The 24376-nt window shown below is 50.0% G+C and overlaps 1 protein-coding gene across 1 annotated transcript in view; it reads right to left on the reverse strand.

Moving 5' to 3' along the window:
- CACNA1A (calcium voltage-gated channel subunit alpha1 A) overlaps positions 1–24376 on the reverse strand; it is a 335330-nt gene that overhangs the window by 84683 nt on the left and 226271 nt on the right. Inside the window, exons 21-24 of the mRNA XM_027776775.1 lie at positions 23564–23702; positions 20672–20801; positions 14535–14594; positions 12995–13101 (exon numbers count right to left, since the gene is read on the reverse strand). Of these exons, the coding sequence (XP_027632576.1) occupies positions 12995–13101; positions 14535–14594; positions 20672–20801; positions 23564–23702 (436 nt within the window). The remainder of the gene's footprint in view (positions 1–12994; positions 13102–14534; positions 14595–20671; positions 20802–23563; positions 23703–24376) is intronic.

Below are 24376 nucleotides of genomic sequence, written 5' to 3' on the forward strand. Positions count from 1 at the left end.
GAGTCTAGCCCAACTTACCTGGAGCTTTGCGTTCCCACAAATTGCTATACACCCCAAGCCCCAGCCACACGCTTGCCTCCGTCAGCTTTTGCCTATCCTGTTCCTGATGTTAGAAATGCCGTTCCTCCCCTTCTCCATCCAGAGAATTGCACACCCTCTGGTTCAAGTTTCACGTCCCTTCTGTTGTCCGCCTGCCCACCTCTGGGTCTACCAGCCCCTATGGATGTTTCAAGACGCTCTTAGTTTCTGTATTTTTTTGTTTTGTTTTGTTTTACTTCTAACCTTACACAGAAAACTCCTCCAATGCTTTCACTGTGCTTTGTTAAATGTGTGTGTTCATTTTCCCTTTCATCTTTTTTTTTTCTCCCCTAGAGGTTTTTGCCTTAGGGGGCTTGTGTTCACCAGAGAGACACACAGAGAGGGAAAAGCGAGAAATCACCCCCCAGGGGGGATGGCCACGCAGCAATCCCTTCTCCTCCATTCTCCTCCTGGGATCTTGGGCATGCACGCACACGCGCCCGGTGTGATTTTGAAGCCACCGGGTCCGGGACTTGAACCGCGGTTGGTCATGTGGGAGTCCAGTGATGTAACTGCTAGACCATCTGCTGGTCCTTTCATTTTGATCCTTGTCCCAGTCCCTGGCATGTGCCTGGCGTGGGAATAGTTTCAGGTCCTTGCTGAGGGATGTGTATGGGAGACCTTGTAGCAAACTTCCTGGGTGATATGCCAAACCGTGGGTGGAGCTGCCCAGGGACCCCCCCCCCATCATAGGTGTCTGGGTGTCCAGATTAAAAAAAAAATAGACTTTATATTTTCCTCTTCCGGGCTCTTTTCTCTCATCTTCCAGGAAATAAAGAGGAGAATTGGGTCTGAGCTCTAGGACTTAGCAATTGGAACATGATTATTATTATTTTTAATTTTATGTTTTTGGCATCGGGCATGTGGTATGCTTGCTGAAGAGAGACAGAGAGAGACAGAGAGAAGGAAAGTGAGAAAGCATCCCTCAGAGGGAATGGCCATGCAATAATCCCTTCTCCTCCACTCTCTTGGGTTTTGGGGCACGAATTTCCTTTCTTTCTTTTTTATTTTAAGAGAGATTTTTTGCTATACGGTGCATGTGTGCCGGAGAGACAGAAAGCGAGAAATCACCCCCTAGGGGGGGATGGCCACACTGCAATCCCTTCTCCTCCAATCTCCTGTCGGGATTTTGGGCACACATGCACACACGCCTGGTGTGTTTTAAGCCCCTGAGTCCAAGACTCGAACCATGTTTGATTACTTGAGAGTCCAGCAAAGTTACCATTACACCATCTGCTGGCCCCTTGGGCATGCGTTTTCAAGCTGCTGGGTCTGGGACTCGAACCATGGTCAGCCAGGTAGGAGTCCAGAGCCCTAATCACTATGTCACCTGCTGGTCCCCAGTGCTACTGAGCCTTTATACCTTCCTTATACTCACTATTTTCCTGACTGCAAAGACTGTTTTGTTCCTGTTGACTCCGCTTCCCCAGTCATGCTTCTGTTGAAGCTTAGAAATATTGGTTCTAAGGGGAGGATATTAAGTTTCCCTTTCAAGCCGAATTTAAGTTTGGTGTTGGTGGACTAAAAATGCCCAAGAGAGGACATTTAGGTTGGGTGTGGAACTGTCTAAAATCTTGTCCCAAATGGCTGACAACTGAAACACAGATGTCACTATGGGTGACCACCCAATTGCCTCTGAAAGAGATTCCATGGGCATTTGAAATTATTTTTTAATTAAATATATATATATATATATTTTTTTTTTTTTTTTTTCTAGAGGGGGTGTGTACTTTTTAGTCCAGCCTGAGTTTAAGTCACCGGGTCAGGGACTCAAACTGCAAAGTTGGCCATGTGGAATCTAGTCGCCCTAACCTCCACGCTGCAGGCCGACCCTCTACGGCCATTGGAAGCCTCTGTCTTCCAGAAGGCTTCCTTTCTCTCTGGGGAGACTGAGAGATCATTCTTATTGCAGTACGGAGGGGTGTTTAGAGGACACAGAAAACCAGATTTGGACCCCATGGTGGTGAGAGTGTAGACATTCATTGGGGTCACCCTGACTTCTTACAGCCCAGGTTCTGAACTTTCTGGATTTCCAATGCTTCTCCCTCCTGGAAGCTGGAGTTTTTCCTGCTTTGATAACCTCTTCATTCAAATAGGATCCCGGAGAGGCCACCCCTGCCCGCTCAGTTCTCTGCAAGAATTAGTGAGTGGGTCATTCCAAGACCCTTTAGAACTCCTCCTCCCTGGAGCGCGGGTTCTGGTCATTCCAAAGGACAGGACAGCAGCGAGGACGTAAGGCCATCGGGCCAGGCCCAGAACCAACGTGGCTGCACCAGAGCATGGAGAACGGAGACAGAATGAGAGAGAGAGACACAGAGAGAGAGACTTTACCGTGTACTGCTCCTGGTGAGGTGGCGTCAGAGGGAGAGACAGATCGTGAGCGGCCTCAGAAGAAAGAACACAGAACACACACGTACACGCAAGCACACCTGGGTGCTCCCTGGCCCCGCCTGGGCACCCCCAGGGCAGGTCCATCCTTCCATCTTGAACCCCAACCACCCCATCCAGGCCCCGCCCCCTGCAGGCTCCTGGCTCCGCCTCCTATCCCCTCAGAAAGCTGGATTTCTATGGAGCAGGACAGCAAGAGGGTGGTCAGTTACCAAAGGCAAAGTTACCACTCCAGTCACTGCCAAAAGCTGGAGAAAAACCCGCTTTTCTCCAGGGGTTCTGGTGTTGGAAGGTTTTAGACAGTGTGAGCTTTGGAATTGGAGGGACCTGGGTTTGAATCCTGGCTCTGTCTCCTAATTTTCCTCATCTGTAAAACGGGTCTGTGGGATTCTTTTGTATTTTTTTTTTAGGGAGAGTATTTTTTTTTAGAGAGAGTCTTGCTATAGGGTGCGTATGCTCACCAGAGAGACAGAAAGTGAGACATCACACGGGGGTGGGGTGGGGAGGGGATGGCCACGCCACAATCCCTTCTCCTCCATTCTCCTCTCAGGATCTTGGGCACACATACACACATGCCCGGCGTGAGCTTAAACCACTGGGCCTGGGATTTGAACCGCGGTCGACTACATGGGAGTCCACAGACGTAGCCATTATGCCAACTGCGGGTCCCCAGAATGAGTTTTAAGCTGCTGGGTCCAGGACTCGAACCATAGTTGACTGTGTGGGAGTCCAGTGACGTAAGCGTTAGGTATTTGCCGGTCCTTTTTATTTATTTATTTATTTATGTATTAATAATTTATTAAGGGCACAGGCACTCACTAGAGAGAGAGACAGAGAGAGAAAGAGAGAAAGTGAGAAAGCATCCCCCATAGGGAATGACCACACCACAACTCCTTTTCCTCCATTCTCTGGGGATTTGGGGCACACGCCCTTCCATGCCTGATGTGTGTCTCAAACGCCCAGATCTGGGACTTCACCCTGTAGTCAGCCACATGGGATCCAGCCACCTCAACCACCATTCACCGGCTGGCCCATGGATTCTGATGCTCAGTCGACAGTAGCTATGGCCTTGATTTTCTTCTTTAAAAAATTTCTTTTTCCAGGGCCAGCAGGTGGCGTGGTGGTGAAGGCACTGGATTCCACATGGTTGACCATGGTTTGAGTTCTAGACCTGGCGGCTTGTTTTCAAACTTAAATTTTAAGAATTCTTAAAATTCTTTTCCTCCTTTATTCATGATAAACATGGGCGCACACACAAATGAGAGTGATGGAAGAGGAGGTGGGGGCGAGGAGCACCCTCCACTGGGTCTGGTCATCCCGTGCTCTCCTCTCTCCAGTCCTCCAGTGCGTCACATCTCGGGCACTCACACAGTTCCTGGCATATTTCAGGCTGACGGACTGGGGATTCGAACTGTGGTTGCCATGTGGGACCCTGCTTCTCTTTTTCTTTTTAAAATGATTGCCATAGGGTTCATGTGCGAGAGAGAGAGAGAGAGAAAGAGAGAAAGGACACCCAACTGGACGTGGTCATGCTGCAATCTCTTCTCCTCCATTTCTCCATCCTGTTGGGATTTTGGCAATGCAGGTCCCTGGCTTCTCTCTTTCTTTCCTTTCCTTTTTCTCTTTCTTTTTCTCCTTTTTTCTTCTTCATTCATTTCTTTCTCTTTCTCTTTCTTTCTTTCTTTCTTTCTTTCTTTCTTTCTTTCTTTCTTTCCTTTTCTTTATTTTTAAAGAATTATGTATTTAATCTTATTTATTCATTCATTTATTTTAATTTTGACCAGAGAAAGACAGACACACAGAGAGAAGGAAAGTGAGAAAGCAAGCCACCAGGTCTGGGACTTGAACTGTGGTTGGCTGTGTGGGAGTGGCCAGCACCTTAACCACCATGCCACCTGCTGACTCTCTTTCTTTTTCCTTTCTTTCCTTCCATTTTTTCCTCTTTCTATCTTTCTTTCTCTTTCTCTCTTTCTTCATAGTTTCTTTCTCTCTTTCCTTCTCTTTCTTCTCTCTCTCCCTTCTTTCCCCTTTCTTTCTTTCTTTTAAATTTATTTTTATTTTTAGAGATTTTTGCTATAGGGTGCATGTGCTTGCCAGAGAGACAGACAGAGAGAAAGAAAGTGAGAAATCATCCCCCAGGTAGGATGACTATGCCACGATCCCTTCTTCTCCATTCTCCTCTTGGGATGTTGGGCACGCACGTACATGCGCCCAACATGAATTTCAAGCCACTGGGTCCAGGACTCGAACCACGGTCGACTACATGGGAGTTCAGCGACATAGTCATTATGCTAACTGTTGGTCTCGGAGGGAGCTTTTCATGATAGTGATTTCTGCTGACTTGGTGGACTATGGTGTCTTCTGCATGTCATGGCATTTGCCTGCCTGCAGAGGGCACCATTAAGCCCGTTTTGCAGATGCAGACGTTGAGGCCCAGAAACAGACAGCCACTTGCCCAAGGGCCCAGCTGAGAAGCAACAGATTAAGATTCAAACCCAGGTGCATATATTATCTGCTCTCATCTTTCCATTTCATTATGCAAGAACAATAATGCCTTTGGGAGGGGGGGCAGAGGCTGTGTGAGGAAAGGAATCCAAAAGTAGCAGCCTGAGTGCTCCCATCTTGAACTTCCTGACAATTGGGCTCCTAGGTATGCAGGAGCGGCTTGATCAAGGCGCTCCGCCAGCCGTGCCAGCCTGCAGTCCTCCCCAGGGGGAGCAGCAGCAGCACCAGATGGACTCTTGGCAGTGAGGGAAGGCTTGTAACCCACCAGCTGCTGAGAACTGTCCATTGGCCGCCCCAATGCATGAGCAGAGAACATGACATCATGTGCAATGATTTATGAAATGATGTTGTTAATGGTTGTTGCATGGACACAGAACAGAGTCAGTGATGGGGGCAGGACACACATACACATACACACACACACACAGATACCTGGGTAAGGTGCATAAGGTGCAGGGGTGGGGGAACTTGGGGAGAGCTTCGACGTATCCCTTGGGAGACCACAGGGATCGTTCTTCTAGATTAGAGAAGGGGTCACGATTGTAGTACTAAGGGGCAGAATCCTTGCCTCGACCCCGGGAGGCCGGAACAGCAAGATTCCTTCTGACAAGGAAAGGAATATCTGAATGCTCCCTTTTTCCATTCTCTTCCCCTGGATCCCCTGACCCTGCCGGGGCCTTGAGGAACCCAGGCAGGCTGGGACGCTGAGTGCCATTCTGCACATGGTTAGCTCTGAAGCCAACCCTAGCCATCCTGCTGGGCTTGCTTTTCTCCACAATTAACCCCACTGCCTCAGTTTCCTCGTCCACCAAGTGGGAGTACTAATACTAAAATAATTTTTGTGAGGTTAAATAAATGGAGACAGTTACTCTGATCGCCATTGAGCCACTTCTTTTTTTGTTTTCTGTGGCAACCCAGGAACAGAGAGGCTAATGGTGCATCTAGAGAAACCAACCAGACTTGGGAGACCCTTTCATAGAATAAGGGGAATATTATTCAAAACTAAAGATAGTTCTTGGTCTTGTTTATAAGGAGACACCACACAGGGACAGACAAAGCAAACTGAAAGACCAGAAAGGAAAGAAAGGATACAGAGGGCCGGGCACTCAGGCTGGGACCCTCAGAGCATCCTCCACTCCCTGTAACATGACACCCAACTGATAATAAGAAAAGAAAACAAGTGAAGTTCTTATAGAGTGAGAGAACCTCAGGCAAAAGAGGTCAGAAACCTGCAACCAGAGGGAGAATTCTGACACTTTTTTTTGGAGGGGGGGGGAACTAGCAGTTTGAGGGCTCCTTTTCTGGCTTTCTGGTACTTTGACTTTTGGGGTATGCAGGAGTGACTTGATCAAGGTGCCCAACAAGTTATACTGGGCCTGCCGCCCTGCCTTGGAGGAACAGCAGCTGCTTCGATCGATGCTAGGCAGTGAGGTGGGAGGACGTCATGGGGGTGAGGTCTCAGGGCCTCCCCCTATTCCTTTGCCAACCATATAGAGGTGACCCATGAGGCTTATAAGATGACTGCAAATCCCTGTCCTGACGTGTCCCTTGTCTTGGAATTAAAAAAAAAAATAAAAAAAAATTCAAAGCAGGAATTTTATAGGGTGCAGGATGGCTTTTGGACTGTATGGACCTTCTCAAGAACAGGTTAAATGCTGGAGTGGATGACAGGTCTTCAAAAAAGTTCACGGAAATGTGTATTATGGAAACATTTCCATGGATTTCAATGCGATTTTGCACCCAAACGAACTTGAACTTTAATTCCATTTTTTTCCATGAACTTTTCTGTGACGTCCCCTCAGATACGCCAGCTACCAGATGTCTTAAGAGTTTCAAGTTCATTCCGAATGTCCTTGTATAACTTTACATTTGCCAAGAAAACTCACAAATCGAAACAAACTAAAACCAAAACAACCCCTTGTGGAAGATTTGTTTGCAACCCGAAGAATCGTTTTGCTCATGGATGTTTGGTGGAAAAAGAAACTGGTTTTTGTTTCTGTTCTTTTTTCTTCTTTTTTAATTTTTAGATTTTTGTCACTATGGCGTGCATGCTCGCTGCAGAGAGGCACAGAGAGATAGAGAGAGAAGGAAAGTGAGAAATCACCCCCCAGGGGGGATGGCCATGCCACAGTCCCTTCTCCTCCATTCTCCTCTGGGGATTTTGGGCACACACGCACGCATGCACACACACGTATTTCAAGCCACTGGGTCTGGGACTTGAACCATGAGTGGCTGTGTGGGATCCAGCCCCTTAACCACCATGCCACCTGCTGGCTTTTTGTTTGTGCTGCTTAGATTTACTTAAAGAGGAGGCTGCCACTCCAGAGCCTAGGGACAGAGCCTATAACAGGCCCAAACTAAGGCCCATAATTGCAACAGCTCAACAACGGAGAGGCTTGTCCCTGAGTTCTCTGTGGATCAGGCTCTTCCCACATTGTGAGGGTCCATTTAGGACACGGAGGTGGGACAGGCCAGCAGCCCTCAACACCGCTCAGTGTCGAAGTATGTCAATTCCAATGCAGAGACAGAACAGATGCCACTTCCATACTGACATACGCCACGGTGGCAGCCGAGACAACCCAGAAAAGAAAAACCTACCACGCAGGTCGATGTGACCCACTGTGTCCTGACCTGCCACCTCCAGAGCCATGGGAGACATGGGGACTGTCCGGTGGTCCCTGCCCCAGAAGATGTGGTGGGGGCAGTGCCTGCCCAAACTTGTCCTTTGTCCTGGGCTCTGCCTGCGTCTGAAGACCACCCCCACCCAGACTCAGGGGGGACCAGGTCCCCTGAGGTTAGAGCGATGGCAGAGTGTCTGCCTTCTTGAAGACACAAGGCCTGGGTGAGGCATGTCCTGGTGAGGTAAGATCAGGCGAGGAAAATGGTGAGGCTCCCATAACCCACAGATACAGGCGGGAGCCACCGAGTCAGGGCCGTAGAGGGATAGAAGGAGTGGGGGGGGAGAGACAGAGAGACACAGAGAGAGAGAGAAAGCAGAAAAAAAGGAAAATGGGAAAAAAAGGAATTAAAAGGCGAAAGGGACAGGTAGAAGAGAGAGAAAAAAAAAGGGGGCCACAGAAAAGGGAGAAAGAGAGACAGACATGAAGTGAGAGACAGAGATAGAAACACAAAGGTGGAGAAACACTTGGGTTGTGTTTATTTTTATTTTTATTTATTTATTTTTTGTTTCTTTCTTTCTTTCTTTCTTTTCTCCATAGGGCATGTGTGCTTGCCAAGAGAAGAGAGAGACAGAGCTAGAGAGAGGGAAAGTGAGAAATCACCCCCCAGGGGGGATGGCCACGCCACAATCCCTTCTCCTCCATTCTCCTCTCGGGATCTTGGGCACGCACATATGTGTGCTTGGTGTGACTTTTGAACCAAGGGGTCTGGGATTTGAACCATAGGTGGCAATGTGGGAGTTCAGCATCTTAACCACTATGTCACCTGCTGGTCCCTAGGATGCTAACATTTTTAGAGAACTGATCCCAACGTTTGCATGTAATTTTTATCATATTTTCTTCACATTTCGGCTGTGAGCATATTAACATGAAATAAGAATAAAGTAATAAAGACCCCCCTCCTCAAGAAAAAAATGATGGAAGGAGAAGGGGGCATATTTTATTACATTATTACGTATACTATGTATTCCCTACATTAAAAAAAAAGTGCTAATAATTTGTTTTGGTAGAAAACAAATTATATCTTGTTTTTATGTCATATCTTTCTGAATTCCAATGAGGTTGATTTTTTCCCCCATTTAATTGGTTGTTGGCATTCTATAAAATTACTATATACAGCCTTTGCCCATGTATCTATTAAGGTTTAGTGTTTCTTATTGATTTATGATGGCTTTTTGTATATTAAGGCCATCGATTCCTTGCCTCATTTGTGGCAAACTTTCCCCTTTAGTTTGCTGTGTATTTTAGTTCATTTATTGTTATTGTTATTTAGAGGTTTTTACTATAGGGCATGTGCATTCACCAGGGAGACAGAGAGAGACAGAGAGAAAGTGAGAAATCACCCCCCCAGGGGGGATGGCCACACCGCAATCCCTTCTCCTCTATTCTCCTCTCGGGATTTTGAGCACACACATACATGTGCCCAGCATGAGCTTCTGGGTCCAGGACCCAAACCATGGTTGACCATGTGAGAGTCCAGCAATGTAACCATTACGCCACCTGCTGGTCTCTATTTATTGGTATGATTATTCGTAGAACATCTCAGTGATAATATAGTGAAACCTGATTTATAAAATTTTACTTTATCATCATTTCCATTGCTCTAGTAGTCAAATGAATCATTGTTGGGTCGTCAGAAAAGCCATGATGCATTTTTGCATAGAAAAACAAAAACATGGCATGACTTTTCTGATGACCCAATACTTTAAAAAGAGGCAGGGGAAGAGGGAAGAAGAAAGAGAAAGAAAAGGAGAGAGGGTGACATAAAAAAAGAAAAGAGTAAAAGGCAAAGAGAAAGGAAAAAAACAAGTCTACCCAGAGCCAGAAATATTTACAGCCTACCAACCCTATGGCCATCTCCCCAAGCTCAGAGGCATCTAGAAACTCCGGAGATTTCTTGTTCTTCCAACACGACATGACCTCGTTATGTTCCCAGGGAGACTCGGTGACCTACTTCAGCCCTTAAATTGGAAATGGGTCACCTCCCTGGCCAGGGAGGCTATTGGAAGGTCCAGATCTGCTGGGATGCTCCCAATTCTCATCACGTGGGTGAGGCAGATCAGGGTCCCTCTGAGACCTTCCTTTCAGGGACTCGGCCCCTGTGATGGGCACCCCAGGGGTCTCAAGATTTGTTTCTGGATTAGGGGTGTGTTCGGTCATTTAATCCAGTTCCAAATGTCTACACCTTGAGAACCATCCTGTGACATTTGCTACCAGACCCTGAAAAGCAAATGGCTATTCGGCTCTCGGGTACCATCTTGGAATTCACCCAGAACTTGTGAGCCATCTGGGAATGGCTGCATAGCCTTTGGGCATCATCTTGGAGTGACCGTCCAGACTCAAGCACTCACTTGGAGTGGCTACTGAGCCCCAAGGTACCATCCAAATGGAAGCCCAAAATACAGGTGCCATCTTGGAAAGGTTGATCAGTTCTTGGGAACCATCTTGGAATGGCTACCTAGAACTTGGATGTCACCTGTCAAAGACCACTCAGACCAAGGGCCCTATCTTGGAATGGCTGTCTGGAACTTGAGTGCAATCTTAGAAAGGCTGCTTGGAACTCAAGCACCATCTTGGAATGCCTAATAAGCCCTAGGATGCTATCTTGGAATGACTGCCTGCAACTCAGGCGTCATCTTGGAATGGCTATCTGGAACTTGGGCACCATCTTGGAATAGCTATCCAGTACTTGGGTGTGGTCTTGGAAAGGCCACTCAGAACCCAACCACCATCTTGGATTCTCTTGTAAGCCTTAGGATGCCATCTTGGAATGACTGCCAGTAACTCAGGCACCATCTTGGAATGGTTGTCAAGAACTTGGGCACCATCTTGGAATGGCTATCCAGTACTTGGGCGTGGTTTTGGAAAGGTTACTCAGAACTCAAGTACCATCTTGGAATGGCTCTCCAGTATTTGGGTATGGTCTTGGAAAGGCCACTCAGAACTCAAGCACCATCTTGGATTGTCTAGTAAGTCTTAGGATGTCATCTTGGAATGGCTGTCCAGTACTTGGGTGTGGTTTTGGAAAGGCCACTCAGAACTCAAGCACCATCTTGGAATGCCTAGCAAGCCCTAGGACGCCATTTTGGAATGGCTACCCATGACACAGGCACCATTTTGGAATGGCTGTCCAGTACTTGGGTATGGTCTTAGAAAGGTCACTCAGAACTCAAGCACCATCTTGGAATGCCTAGCAAGCCCTAGGACGCCATTTTGGAATGGCTACCCATGACACAGGCACCATTTTGGAATGGCTGTCCAGTACTTGGGTATGGTCTTAGAAAGGTCACTCAGAACTCAAGCACCATCTTGGAATGCCTAGCAAGCCCTAGGACGCCATTTTGGAATGGCTACCCATGACACAGGCACCATTTTGGAATGGCTGTCCAGTACTTGGGTATGGTCTTAGAAAGGTCACTCAGAACTCAAGCACCATCTTGGAATGCCTAGCAAGCCCTAGGACGCCATTTTGGAATGGCTACCCATGACACAGGCACCATTTTGGAATGGCTGTCCAGTACTTGGGTATGGTCTTAGAAAGGTCACTCAGAACTCAAGCACCATCTTGGAATGCCTAGCAAGCCCTAGGACGCCATTTTGGAATGGCTACCCATGACACAGGCACCATTTTGGAATGGCTGTCCAGTACTTGGGTATGGTCTTAGAAAGGTCACTCAGAACTCAAGCACCATCTTGGAATGCCTAGCAAGCCCTAGGACGCCATTTTGGAATGGCTACCCATGACACAGGCACCATTTTGGAATGGCTGTCCAGTACTTGGGTATGGTCTTAGAAAGGTCACTCAGAACTCAAGCACCATCTTGGAATGCCTAGCAAGCCCTAGGACGCCATTTTGGAATGGCTACCCATGACACAGGCACCATTTTGGAATGGCTGTCCAGTACTTGGGTATGGTCTTAGAAAGGTCACTCAGAACTCAAGCACCATCTTGGAATGCCTAGCAAGCCCTAGGACGCCATTTTGGAATGGCTACCCATGACACAGGCACCATTTTGGAATGGCTGTCCAGTACTTGGGTATGGTCTTAGAAAGGTCACTCAGAACTCAAGCACCATCTTGGAATGCCTAGCAAGCCCTAGGACGCCATTTTGGAATGGCTACCCATGACACAGGCACCATTTTGGAATGGCTGTCCAGTACTTGGGTATGGTCTTAGAAAGGTCACTCAGAACTCAAGCACCATCTTGGAATGCCTAGCAAGCCCTAGGACGCCATTTTGGAATGGCTACCCATGACACAGGCACCATTTTGGAATGGCTGTCCAGTACTTGGGTATGGTCTTAGAAAGGTCACTCAGAACTCAAGCACCATCTTGGAATGCCTAGCAAGCCCTAGGACGCCATTTTGGAATGGCTACCCATGACACAGGCACCATTTTGGAATGGCTGTCCAGTACTTGGGTATGGTCTTAGAAAGGTCACTCAGAACTCAAGCACCATCTTGGAATGCCCAGTAAGCCCTAAGGACACCATCTTGGAATGACTGCCTGCAACTCAGGCATCATCTTGGAATGGCCGCCCACAACTCGGGCACCATCATGGAGCAGCTGCCTGGAACTCGGAAGCCATCTTGGAAAAACTGCCCCAAACTCAAGCACCATCTTGGAATGCCTAGTAAGCCCTAGGATGTCATCTTAGAATGGTGGCCTGATAACTCAGGCACCATCTTGGAATGGCTGCTGGCAGCTCGGGCTCCATCTTGGAATGGCCGCCCAGAATTCAAGCACCCACTTGCACAGCTGCCCAGAACTCAGGCACCACCTTAAGAACTCCAAAGCCATCATAGAATGGGCACCCAGAACTCCAAGGCCATCTTGGAACCCCGGCTCAGCCCTTGGGTGCCACCCTGAAGCGGGCACCTACACTGGGGTGCACCTTGGAGATGCATCACGCCTACGGCCTTGCAGAGGGCAGAGTGTCCTGGGGCTTCCAGAAGAAGAGACACATGGGGGAATCCAGGTCTACGACTACGGGGCAGAATTCTCATGCACATCCGTTCCCCGATTGTCTTTTTAGGGACTCCCCAAAGAGACAGCGGTGGGACAGGGCTTTGGAGCAGAAGGGGTGAGATGTCCCAGCAGGCTTGTCTATGGAAAAGCGGCACAGCAAGAGGCGGTGATGGCGGGGCCTTTGCTGTGCCAGGAAGGAGAAGGCAGGGCTGGCCCTTCGCCCTCCACGGTGCACGTCATGCAAGAAGCCAGTCGAAGCTCGTCCTGGAGGCATGCGGGTTCCCACACCCAGAGAACGCGACCCCTGACCCAACGGTGGCCCCAGGCTGGGGCTAGGGAACAGCGAGGCATGGGGAGGCCTCGTGAGGACACTTACGTGAAGGCAAAGGCCACCAGGGCCCCACTGACCACTATGAAGTCGAGGATGTTCCAGAGGTCGCGGAAGTAGGCACCCTGGTGCAGGACGAGCCCCAGGTCGATCATCTGTAGGGGAGAAGGGGGACTCAGACCCCTGCCCCACCCCAGGGTGTGGAGCACCTTCCAGCCCAGGGAGCCCGCATGACCTCACCCTGCAGGGGACAGGGCAGAAGTCACATAGCATGGGGATAGAGGAAGGGGCTCCTTTCCAATGAGAAGTGGCCTGGCCACTATGTCTTGACTATTTTTTTTTTAAATAATTATTTATTTTAGGAACCAGCAGATAGCATAATGGTTACATCACTGGTCTCCCATGTAGGCCACCACAGTTCTAGTCCCGGATCTGGTATCTTAAACTCACACCGGGTGCATGTGTGTCCGTGCCCAAGATCCCGAGAGGAGAATGGAGGAGAAGGGATTGCAGCGTGGCCATCCTCCCTGGGGGGGTGATTTCTCACTTTCCCTCTCTGCCTGTTTCCAGTGAGCACATGCGCCCTAGGGCTAAAACCTCTAAAAAAAAAAAAAAAAAAAAAAAAATATTTATTATTATTATAAAAAAATTTTGGGGGGGTTTGCTATAGGGTTCATGTGCTCACCGGAGAGACAGAGACAGAGAGACAGAAAGTGAGAAATCACCCCCCGGGGGGATGGCCACGCTGCAATCCTTTCTCCTCCATTCTCCTCCCGGGATCTTGGGCACGCACGCACACGTGCCCAGCGTAAACTTTAAGCCACTGGGTCCGGGACTGAACTGTGGTCGGCTGTGTGGGAGTCCAGGGATATAACCACTATGCCATCTGCTGGCTCCCCCATCGCTGGATTTTAGGCCCAAACCTTGAGGTCTTCCCTGACTCCTCTCTGCCTCAGACCCCACAGTGGCTCCATCAGCAAACCTTGCTGGTTGTCTTCAGAGCCTCCCGAGACCCCATCCACTCCTTCCTCCCACCTTGGGGTGCCACCCTGGTCTGGGTCCCCTCAAGGCTCACTGAGATGGGTGTAACTTTCTGCTCCCAGCTCTAAGACTGTCCTCCTAAAGCCACCAGAGGGCACCGGTGAACATCTGAGTCAGGTCTCTGCTCAGAACCCTCCATGGCTCCCATCTTACTCGGCGTAAAAGCCAGGCCTCCCTGCCACCCTCAAGACTCCATCTGCCTTGTCACCTTCCTGTTCTCATTTCTCTCCCTCTGTTTCTCCACTGCATCCTCGTTTCTTCCAGCCACATCAGCCTCCTCAGTGTTCCTCAAAGATGCCAGGTATTTGCATTTTTTAAAAATTTAATTTGTTATTGTTATTACTTTAAAATTTGACCCACGAGAGACCGAGAGAGAGAGAGAAAGGGAAAGGGAGAAAGCAAACCGCCATGTCTGGGACTTGAACCACGGCACCTTAACCACTGCGCCACCTGCTGGCCCCACGCACCAAGTATGGCTAACCCTGGGAGGTGAGCCGCTCAGTCCAGGTTCAAGGTTCCCTGGGGTCCCGGTTCTCTCTGAACTCACCTTGATCACCATCTCAAAGGTAAACACGCCTGTAAAAACGTAGTCAAAATATCGCAGCACCTGCAGGGGATAAAAGCGAGGGGGCAGTGAGTCACTGGCCTACCCCAGCGGGACCCTAGTAAAACCAGCAATAGCCCCTCCAGGAGCATGTGGCCCTAGCAGAGTCCCCAAGGAGCAGAGTCTCCACCCAGAGAAGGAACTCCATTGCCTATAGGGTTGGGCAGGGTGTAAACTGCACCAGCGTCTGCCCCACCCAGCTCTTCAAGCAGGTGCATGTGTTGTGAACGCCTTTGCCCAGCAGATGGCAGCAAATCCCAACCTAAAAAGAAAAATCACTTTGAGGCCAATCTGGTTATCAGCTTTATAAAATATGCCAGGAACCAGTGTGGAATAGAGGTGGCCCAGGAGAGTTAAGGGGGGACTGAATTCCTCTTGGTGAGGGGTGTGATCCCCTGGAGTTCTGGCTTGCTGGGCCTCCAGATATGGTTCCCACGTGGAGTCTCCCAAACAGGGGCCAACCTCTGGCTGCCTCCCCACGGCCACGCCCCCGCCTGTGACCACGCCCTCATCCATGGCCACGCCTCATCGACACTCCCCGCCCGTGGGCCACGCCCACTCATGGCCCCGCCCCCACCACAGCCCCATTCCTGTACATGGCAAACCCCGCCCACACTAATGACACGCCCTGCTCACGACCACACCCACACGCCCCATGACCACACCCACACTGGTGACACACCCTGCTCATGGCCACGCCCCACAGCCACGCCCCATTCATGGCCACCCACCGTGCCTGGGTTTCTGCCTGGCCAGGGACCCTCCACGGGCTCCTCTCCAGCCCACACTACAGCCCGCCTCTGCTGTGACTTGGCCGTGTCCAGCTCAGACGTAAGGGCTGATAACTACCTAGTACTGCAGCCCAAAGGCGCCTATGAACACGTGAGTCAGGCATGTACTTCCTCTGCCCACAACCCTCTATGGCTCCCACTTCCCTCAGGGTGAAAGTGGAAGTCCTCCCTGTGACCCGCTCCAAGGCTCTAAACCATCTTTCTGGCCACTTCCCTGACCTCACTTCCTCCCACTTTCTTCCCTGCTACCCTAGATGCGCCCATTTCGGGTCTTTTGCAGACAGTTCAATCTGCCTAGAAAGTGCTTCCCCAGATCCCACCTGATCCCTTCTCTCTCTGACTTGGCTCCAATAGCACTTAAGTCACCCCTGACTTGTTTAAAATTCCACTTCCTGAAGCCCAGGTGCAGAGGCAGGAGGATTGCACCCCAGTGACTCCAGGAAGCTGAGGCAGGAGGATTACAAACTTGAAGCTGTTCTGAGTGACACAGTGAGACCTTGTCTAAAAACAGCTGGAGTGGGGCCAGCAGGTGGCATGGTGGTTAAGGTGCTGGACTCCCACACGGATGACTGAGGTTCAAGTCCTAGACCTGGTGGCTTGAAAATCACACCAGCTGGGTGTCCATACATGGCCAAAATCCGGGGAAGAGAATGGAGGAGAACGGATTGCTGCATGGCCATTCCCCGGGGGGTGACTTCTCACTTTCCCTCTCACTGTCTCTCTCTGGTACATGCACATAGCCCATGGGAAAAACAAAAACAAAAACCCCCAAACCCCAATAGTTCTGGCCTCAAGGGCAGCAGGGAGGCACTTCACAGAGAAAGCCAGAGCCATGGCTGACCAGGGTTCAAGTCCCAGGTCTAGTGGCTTCAGAAGCATGAATGTGAACACACATGGTCAGTATCCCGATGGGATGGAAAATGGGAGGAAAAGGGATTGCAGTTTGACCAGGTCCCTCCGGAGGGTGGGAGGGACTCTCTTTCGTGTACACAGTCCCTCTAGCACTTCAAAAAAAAAGGGAGGGCACAAGTGGCATGGTAGTTGAGATACCAGACTTCCACATGGTCAACCACGGTTCAAGTCCCAGACCCAGTGGCTTGAAAAAATGGGGGTGGGGGTGGGTAGTCTGTGGCATGGAAGTTAAGGTGGCTGGACCCCCACATGGCTGACTGAGTGGCCTGAGAACATGCTGGGAGCACGTGTGTGTGTGTGTGTGCGTGTCCAAAATCTCAAGAGGAGGGAGAAACGGAGGAGAAGGCACATGGCATTATTATTCCTCGTGGTCACATTCCCTCCTTTTCTCTCTGTGTTTCTCTCTGGTGAACACACCTGCTCTCTGGTAAAACTAAATATGTATATATATATATATATATATTCACACACACACACATGGCCACCAGGAAACAAAGGTAGAATTCTACTTCCTGGTTTGTTTTGTCCTCTTTACCAAGTGTCTTCACCCTCCTCCCCCTGCAGTTATCATTTCCTGATAAACTACTTGTTATAGTTACTAATAATCTCACTGTCCGTCTCTCCCCTACTCCCTACATGTTAGCTTCACAAGGACAGAGGTGTCTGTCACTGTGGCATCTCCAGCCCATACTGTCAGGCCAGGCGTACAGTAGGTACTCAATGAGGAATCACCCCTCAGAGGAATGGCCACGCTGCAATCCCTTTTCCTCTATTCTCCTCTTGGGATCTTGGGCATGCACGCACATGCCTGGCGTGAGTTTTAAGCCTTCAGATCTGGGACTCGAACTGCAGTCGACTATGTGGGAGCCCAGCAACATAACCATTATACCATCTGCTGATACCAAGGGATTTTGGGCACGCACACTCATGTGTGAGTTTCAAGTCACCAGGTTTAGGACTTGAACCACAGTTAGCCATGTGAGAATTCAACCCCTTAACCACCATGCACCTGCTGGCCCCACAAATGGCACTGCCTATAGCTCAGTTCCAAAAGGTGCTTGGTTCCATTCATCACAGGGAAAAACAAATCAAAGCTTCAATGAGATCTCCCTCTATGCAGTAGATTGACTAAATGGAAGAGCTGACATTGACAAGTGTTGACAAGGATGTGGAGCAACAGGAATCTCTCCATTCTTTGTTGTGCTGTCTAGACAACATCCTGTCTGCATTGAGACCAACCACTTGCAAATGCCATGGTCTATGAACCTCCTCCCCTTCCTTCCTTCCTTCCTTCCTTCCTTCCTTCCTTCCTTCCTTCCTTCCTTCCTTCCCTCTCTCTCTCTCTTTCTCTCCCTCTCTCTCTTCTTCACTTCTTTCCTTTCCCTCTTTCTTTCTCTTTCTTCCTTTGCCTCTTTCTCTCTCTCTTTCTCTCTTTTTTGTCAAAAGGTGTGTTCACTTGCCAGAGAGAGAGAGAAAAAGAGAGAGAGAGGAGAACCCCCCATGGGGCATAGTCATTCCCCAATCTCTTCTCCTCCATCTCTCCCTCCTTTTGGGATGTGGGCATTGCATGCACACATGTCTGGCATGTTTCTCAAGCTGTGGGTCTGGGGCTCGAACCATGTGGTCAGTTGTGTGGGATCTGGTTGCCTTACCCACCAGCCCACAGAGCGGGCTGATCAGGGGTATTCTTGTTTTATTTCTAACCCTGGATAGTGGTGATGCGTATGGGGCCCTTGAAGAGGGGAGTTTCACCCTTCCCACTCCCAGATGGACTAGAGAGGGCAGTGGGGGATCTGGAGTTTTACTAGTGCTCTGTGGGGTGCTACCCAGGGTCCCTGCAGTTCCTGGGGTTATCACGCTCAGGCCCAGCCTCCCAGATCTGTCAGCGTGTTTGCTGACCCCGCATGGGACACCTCCTCCCCAGGCCTGGCCCTCGGAGGCCAGGAAATAACTGAGCCAGCTGCACGGCCTCAGCCTCGCCCTGGTATGTGTCTCCTCCGGGACCGCTGTTCTAATTATTTCCTTCCATCTCCCTCACCGGGTCCCTGTGGGGCCCGCCAGGCCAGCGAAGGAAGGCACCAGGCAAGGGAAGGAAGGGAAGGGGCTTTGTAAGCTGCAGGCAGGTGAGATGGATGGGGCTGGCCAGCCTCGCCGAGGTTCTAACCTACTTAGCCGAGAGGCAGAACCTGTACCAGGGAGAAAAAAGCGACGTTAGCTCTGGGCAGAGAGGAGCTGGGGACGGGGACGGGGATGGGGACCCCTCTAGGCCAGCCTCTGTTAGGACTTTGGGTCAGGCCTCTGTCCACCAGCCCCCAGGCAAGGCACACACTTGGGGCCTCGGTTCTGCCGTTCCGAAATATGGGAGTGGCTACATTCTCACTTAGCAGGACTCGAGGGGGTGATGCATACTCAGCCCCAGCACATAGTAGGTGCTCAATTAATGCTGGTCGAGGAAAACCGTGAGAGCCCTGGGAGACCCAGAGTTGAAATGACCCTGTGTGAGCCTGGATAGGTCACTGACGGATCCTCACCCCATCCCTATGCCTCCGCTTGCCCCTCTGTCAAACCCCGGGAAGTTTTTATTTATTTAATTTTATTTTCGATTACTATATAAAACAATTTTGCTATAGGGCACAGGTGCTCACCAGATAGGGATACAGAGAGAGAGAGAGAAAAAAAGAGAGAGAGAGAGAGAGAGAGAGCTGCCAGGTCTGGGCTTGAACCATGGTCATTCAGGTAGGAGTCCAGCACCCCAACCACCATGCCACCTGCTGGAGGGCTTTTTAATTTGCTATAGGGCATTTGCTTGCTGATGAGAGCCAGAGAGAGAATGGGAAAGAGAGAAGGCATCCCTTGAGGCATGGCCAGGCCACAATCCCTTCTCCTTCAGTCTCCTCGTGGGATTTTGGGCACACACCCATGTACACATGTGTGGCGTATTTTTTTCAAACTACCAGGTCTAGGATACAAACTGCAGAGTTGGCCATGGGGGATCCAGCCACCCTAACCACCATGTCACTTGGCTGGTCCCCCCGGAAGGTTCCCTTTTTTTTTTTTCCCTTCAATTATTTATTTAATTAATTTTACTTATTATTATTTTCAAATGATTGATTTGCTGCTATTTAACATTATTATTATTATATTATTATTTTTATTTGACTAGAGAGAGAAAGGGAAAGTGAGAAAGCAAGCCACCAGGTCTAGGACTTGAACCGTGGTTACCCATGTAGGAGTCCAATGCCTTAACCACCATGCCACCTGCCGGCCCCCAGGAGGGTTTTACTAGGGCTGTAGGATACCACATGCCGAGGTCCTGGGGTGGTGCCTGGAACGCAGCAGGGGTTCAGTGAACGGGGTGGGGGTGCTGTTAGCAGACCTCACACCTCCCCCCCAAAGGGCTTCCTCTCCAGGAGGTGAAAAACTCACGAAGCATTTCAGAGTCAAATAGTCCTTTCTTTCCAAAATGTCACTTTGAAATGGAAGTCGACGTGGTGAAGCCTGGCTGTTGGGGGGACTGCCTCTGACCATTCCCTGCTGCCTGAGTGTCCCCCATTCCATGTACCACACGCATGACTTGTTCCCTCCGACCAGGGGTTCTGGGCCACCTCCTCCCTATCAGGCGGGCAGGGCCACTGCAAGGGACAGCCTGTCCCCAAGACTGTCTCTAAGGAATCGGAGCTTCCCTTCCAACCAGCAGCCCTCAGGGGCTGTGCCTAATGGTGCCCTTGTCATCTCTTCTTCATTTATGATTTATTTATTTATTGAGAGATTTTTGTTATAAGGCACATTCTCTCACCAGAGAGACAGAGAGACAGAAAGCGAGAAATCACCCCCCAAGGAGATGGCCATGCTGCAATCTCTTCTCCTCCATTGTCCTCCTGGGATTCTGAGCAGGCACACACATGCGCCTGGCATGGGTTCTAAGCTGCCGGGTCCAGGACTCGAACCATGGTTGACCACATGGGAGTCCAACGCCTTCACCATTATGCCTCTTGCTGGCCTCATCCCTTCTTTTATTTTTAAAATTTGCTATAGGGTTTGTGCTCTCACTGGAGAGACAGAGACAGAGAGAGAAAGGGAGAGAGCACCCCCAAGGGGAATGGCCACCCCACCACAATACCTCCTCCATTCTCCTCTTGGGATTTTGGCATGCACACACACACATATGTGTCTGCTATTGTTTTCAATCTGCCGGGTCCTGGAATCGAACCATGTACTCGGCCATATGGGATCCAGCTGCCTTATGCGCTACCAGCTGCCCCCTCCACCCCTTCTCCATCCCTAGCTACGAGCATTATGGGATGCAGTGGGAAGCGCCCTGTGCCCGAGGACCCGGGCTGGGAAGGGGCTGGCTGGGGCGGTGGGGGAGGGACTCACATTATTCCGGGGTGCGTTGGGCTGTACGGGGTCCTCGGCGGCCAGGGCGATGCTGCTCATGGCGATGACCATGAGGATGCACATCTCGAAGTAGCGGAGGTTCAGGATGTAGTGGCACAGACGGCGGAGGCTGTGGGGGACAGGGGGGCGTGCAGAGGTGCACTCAGACCACAGGCTCCCAGGTCCCTTTCTTCCAAAACCTTTCCACATCTCCTAGCACTAATCAAAATCTCCAACTCCTGGGAACCAGCAGTTGGCATAATGGCTCCGTCACTGGACTCCCATGTAGTCCACCGCGGTTCGAGTCCCAGACCCGGTGGCTTAAACTCACGCCGGGTGTGTGTGCGTGCATGCCCAAGATCCCGAGAGGAGAATGGAGGAGAAGAGATTGCGGCGTGACCATCCCCCAGGGGGGTGATTTCTCGCTTTCTGTCTCTCTGTCTCTCTCTGTCTCTCTTGCGAATGCATGCACCCTATAGCAAAAACCTGAAGCCAGACCCCCAGAGGAAAAACCTCCAAAAAAAAAAAAAAAAAAAGAAAGAAAGACAGTATTCATGAACTCTCCACCACCCACGGTCTCACACCCACTCAACCATGGAGCTCCTTTAGCTGGGGGCTCTTTTAGGGTCCCAGAACCCCCACAATGTGGGGTGGGGCTGGGGGGATGGGGCTCAGCGAGGAGGGACATTCACATGCCGTTTCTCAAAGTTCTGATCACTCCCAAAGAATTCCTTCCCAACATGGCGATTCCCAGGCTAGGTTGACAAGATGCTGTTCTTGTCTCCAGAGGACATGAAGAGGCATTCCGTGCAGAAAATGTCTCCAACGAAACCGGGAATGTATGGGGTAAGCACGTTTCCCTCCTCCTCTTCTTCCTTTCTTTAATTAGTTGTGTGACCTTGGGCAAGTCACGGACCCCCTCCATGCCTCCATTGTCCTTATCTATAAAATGGTCATGACCACAGTGTCTGTTGCCTCGGAGTGTGAGGATGGAGAGAGTTAAGGCAGGAAGGGACGTGGAAAAGCCCGTGGAAAATGAAATTAATGTACGAGTTCCTCTGAGCACAAAAAGTGTCTGAAGACCACGCATTTCCCATCACGCATATTTCGTACGACACATTTGAAGGCTTGTCATATATTCCTAGCACGTGGCTGGCCTCCAAAAAAGCAGTTACTGACATGATGAACTGCAGACCTTGCCAGAGCCTTTGGTGTGCCAACGGTACCCTACTTAAGGACTTGACCCCTTTTCTTTTTCTAAGATTTTTTTTCTTTTTTTGGGGGGAGAGGTTTTTCTTATTGGGCACGTGCGCTCGCCAGAACCACACCCCAACCCCTTCTCCTCCACTCTCCTGTAGGGATTTTGGGCACGCATGCTCATGTGCCTGGCATGAATTTTAAGCCTCCAGGTCTGGGACTTGAACTACGGTCAGTCATGTGGGAATCCAGCAATGTAACCATTATGTCATCTGCTGGTCTGGAAAATGACTTTATAACTAATGGCGGGACTGGTGTTTTCCAACAAAACTAGTATGTAATAGCAAATTTCTATCTTATGAGGCTTAAGAGAGGTTCTTCTTGTTTTGACTTACTTAAATGTGCCCTCTGGATTAATGGTGATCCCCCATTACCCTCTTTTTCAAATAATTATCTTTCTTTTTTGTTTTTCTTTTGGAGAGATTTTCACTGTAGGGCGCGTGCACTCGCCAGCCAGACAGAGAGAGACAGAGAGACAGAAAGCGAGAAATCACCCCCCAGGGGGGATGGTCACGCCGCAATCCCTACTCCTCCATTCTCCTCTCGGGATCTTGGGCACGGACACACATGAGCCTGACCTGAGTTTAAGCCACTGGATTTGGGACTCGAACCGTGGTTGACTACATGGGAGTCCTGCGACATAGCCATTACGCTAACTGCTGGTCCCAGATTTTTTTTTTGGCCGTAGGGTATAGGTGCTTGCCATTGAGAGACAGAGAGAGAGAGAGAGAAAGCGAGAAATCACCCCCCAGGGGAGATGGCCATACCGCAATCCCTTCTGCTCCATTCTCCTCTTGGGATCTTGGGCACGCACACACATGTGCCTGGTGTGATTTTCAAGACAGGTCTGGGACTCGAATGGCCGAGTCGGTCATGTGGGATCCAGCCCCTTAACCACCACACTACCGGCTGGCTCTAGATCTGAATATTTATGATAATGACTTTAATAATTTTTTGGAGAGGTTTTTGCTATTGGGCATGTAAGCTTGTCAGAGAGACCAAAAGTGAGAAATCACTCCCCAGGAGGGGATGACCACACCCCAATCCCTTCTCCTCTACTCTCCTGTAGGGATTGTGGGCATGCACGCACACGCCTCTGGCATGAATTTAAGCTTCCAGATCTGGGACTTGAACCATGGTCAGTCATGTGGGAATCCAGCAACGTAACCGTTATGTCATCTGTTGGTCTGGATAATGACTTTATAACTAATGGCGGGAGTGGTGTTTTCCAACAAAACTAGTATTTAATAGCAAATTTCTATCTTATGAGGCTTAAGAGAGGTTCATCTTATTTTGACTTACTTAAATTTGCCCTCTGGATTAATGGTGATTCCCCATTACCCTTAAAAAAAATAATAATTATCTTTTATTTACTGAGTTTTTAGAGAGAGATTTTTGCTAAAGAGTGTGTATGTGAGATAGAGAGACAGGGAGATACAAAGCAAGAAATCACCCCCCACAGGGGATGGCCACGCCGCAATCCCTTCTCCTCCATTCTCCTCTTGGGATCTTGGGCACACACGCACACCTTAACCACCATGCTGTCCACCTGTCCCCCCCAATACCCTGGTTGTGGCCTGAAGCCCACCACCCCAGGGGAGCCCAGCCCTTGCCCTCACCGCAAGCCGTACTCACGGGTTGGTTGTGGACAGGATGAACATGGAGCTGTACGGGGGCATGGGCTTGGGGCCGTCTTCCCCGGGGTCGTCGTCCTCCTCTTCCTTTTTCTCTTCGTCCTTTTTTGGCAGTGGGTCTGGGTTGGCGTTTTTGTTCACTGTTGGGGACAAGAATCAACACAAGGCTTTCTCCAAGATTTCCCACAAGCCTCTGGGCTTCCGTCCACTCCCAGAGTGGGAAGCAAGCCGTGGACAGGTCACAAGTGCCTGCTGTGTGCCATGCATCACATAGTAGGTGTGGCAGGTCACGGAGGCCTCACGTAACCCTGTAAGGTGGACACTTCACAGTCCCTGTTCTTTTTTTTTTTCTTTTCTTTTTTGGAGAGGTTTTTGCTATAGGGTGCGTGCGCTCGCCAGAGAGAGACAGAGAGACAGAAAGTGAGAAATCATTCCCCCAGGGGGGATGGCCACGCTGCAATCCCTTCTCCTTCATTCTCCTCTCGGGATCTTGGGCATGCACGCACACGTGCCCGGTGTGAGTTTTAAGCCACCGGGTCTGGGATTTGAACCGCGATCGACTACATGGGAGTCCAGTGACATAGCCATTACGCTAACTGCTAGTCCCCACAGTCCCTGTTCTTTAGACGAGGAAACGGAGCCACAGTGAGGGGAAGCGACTTGCCTAAAGTCACATAACCAGGAAGTGGCAGAGCTGGGATTTGAACTCAGGTAGCCTGTTCCTATAGTGCCTGCCTGCTGCGTCTGGGTCTTGCGTCTGGTGGGATTCCCATGAGATATATATACATACATATATATATGTATGTATATATAT

Source organism: Tupaia chinensis, unplaced genomic scaffold (genome assembly GCF_000334495.1).
Source record: "Tupaia chinensis unplaced genomic scaffold, TupChi_1.0 Scaffold138060_1, whole genome shotgun sequence".
In the NCBI taxonomy this organism is placed as follows: domain Eukaryota; kingdom Metazoa; phylum Chordata; class Mammalia; order Scandentia; family Tupaiidae; genus Tupaia; species Tupaia belangeri.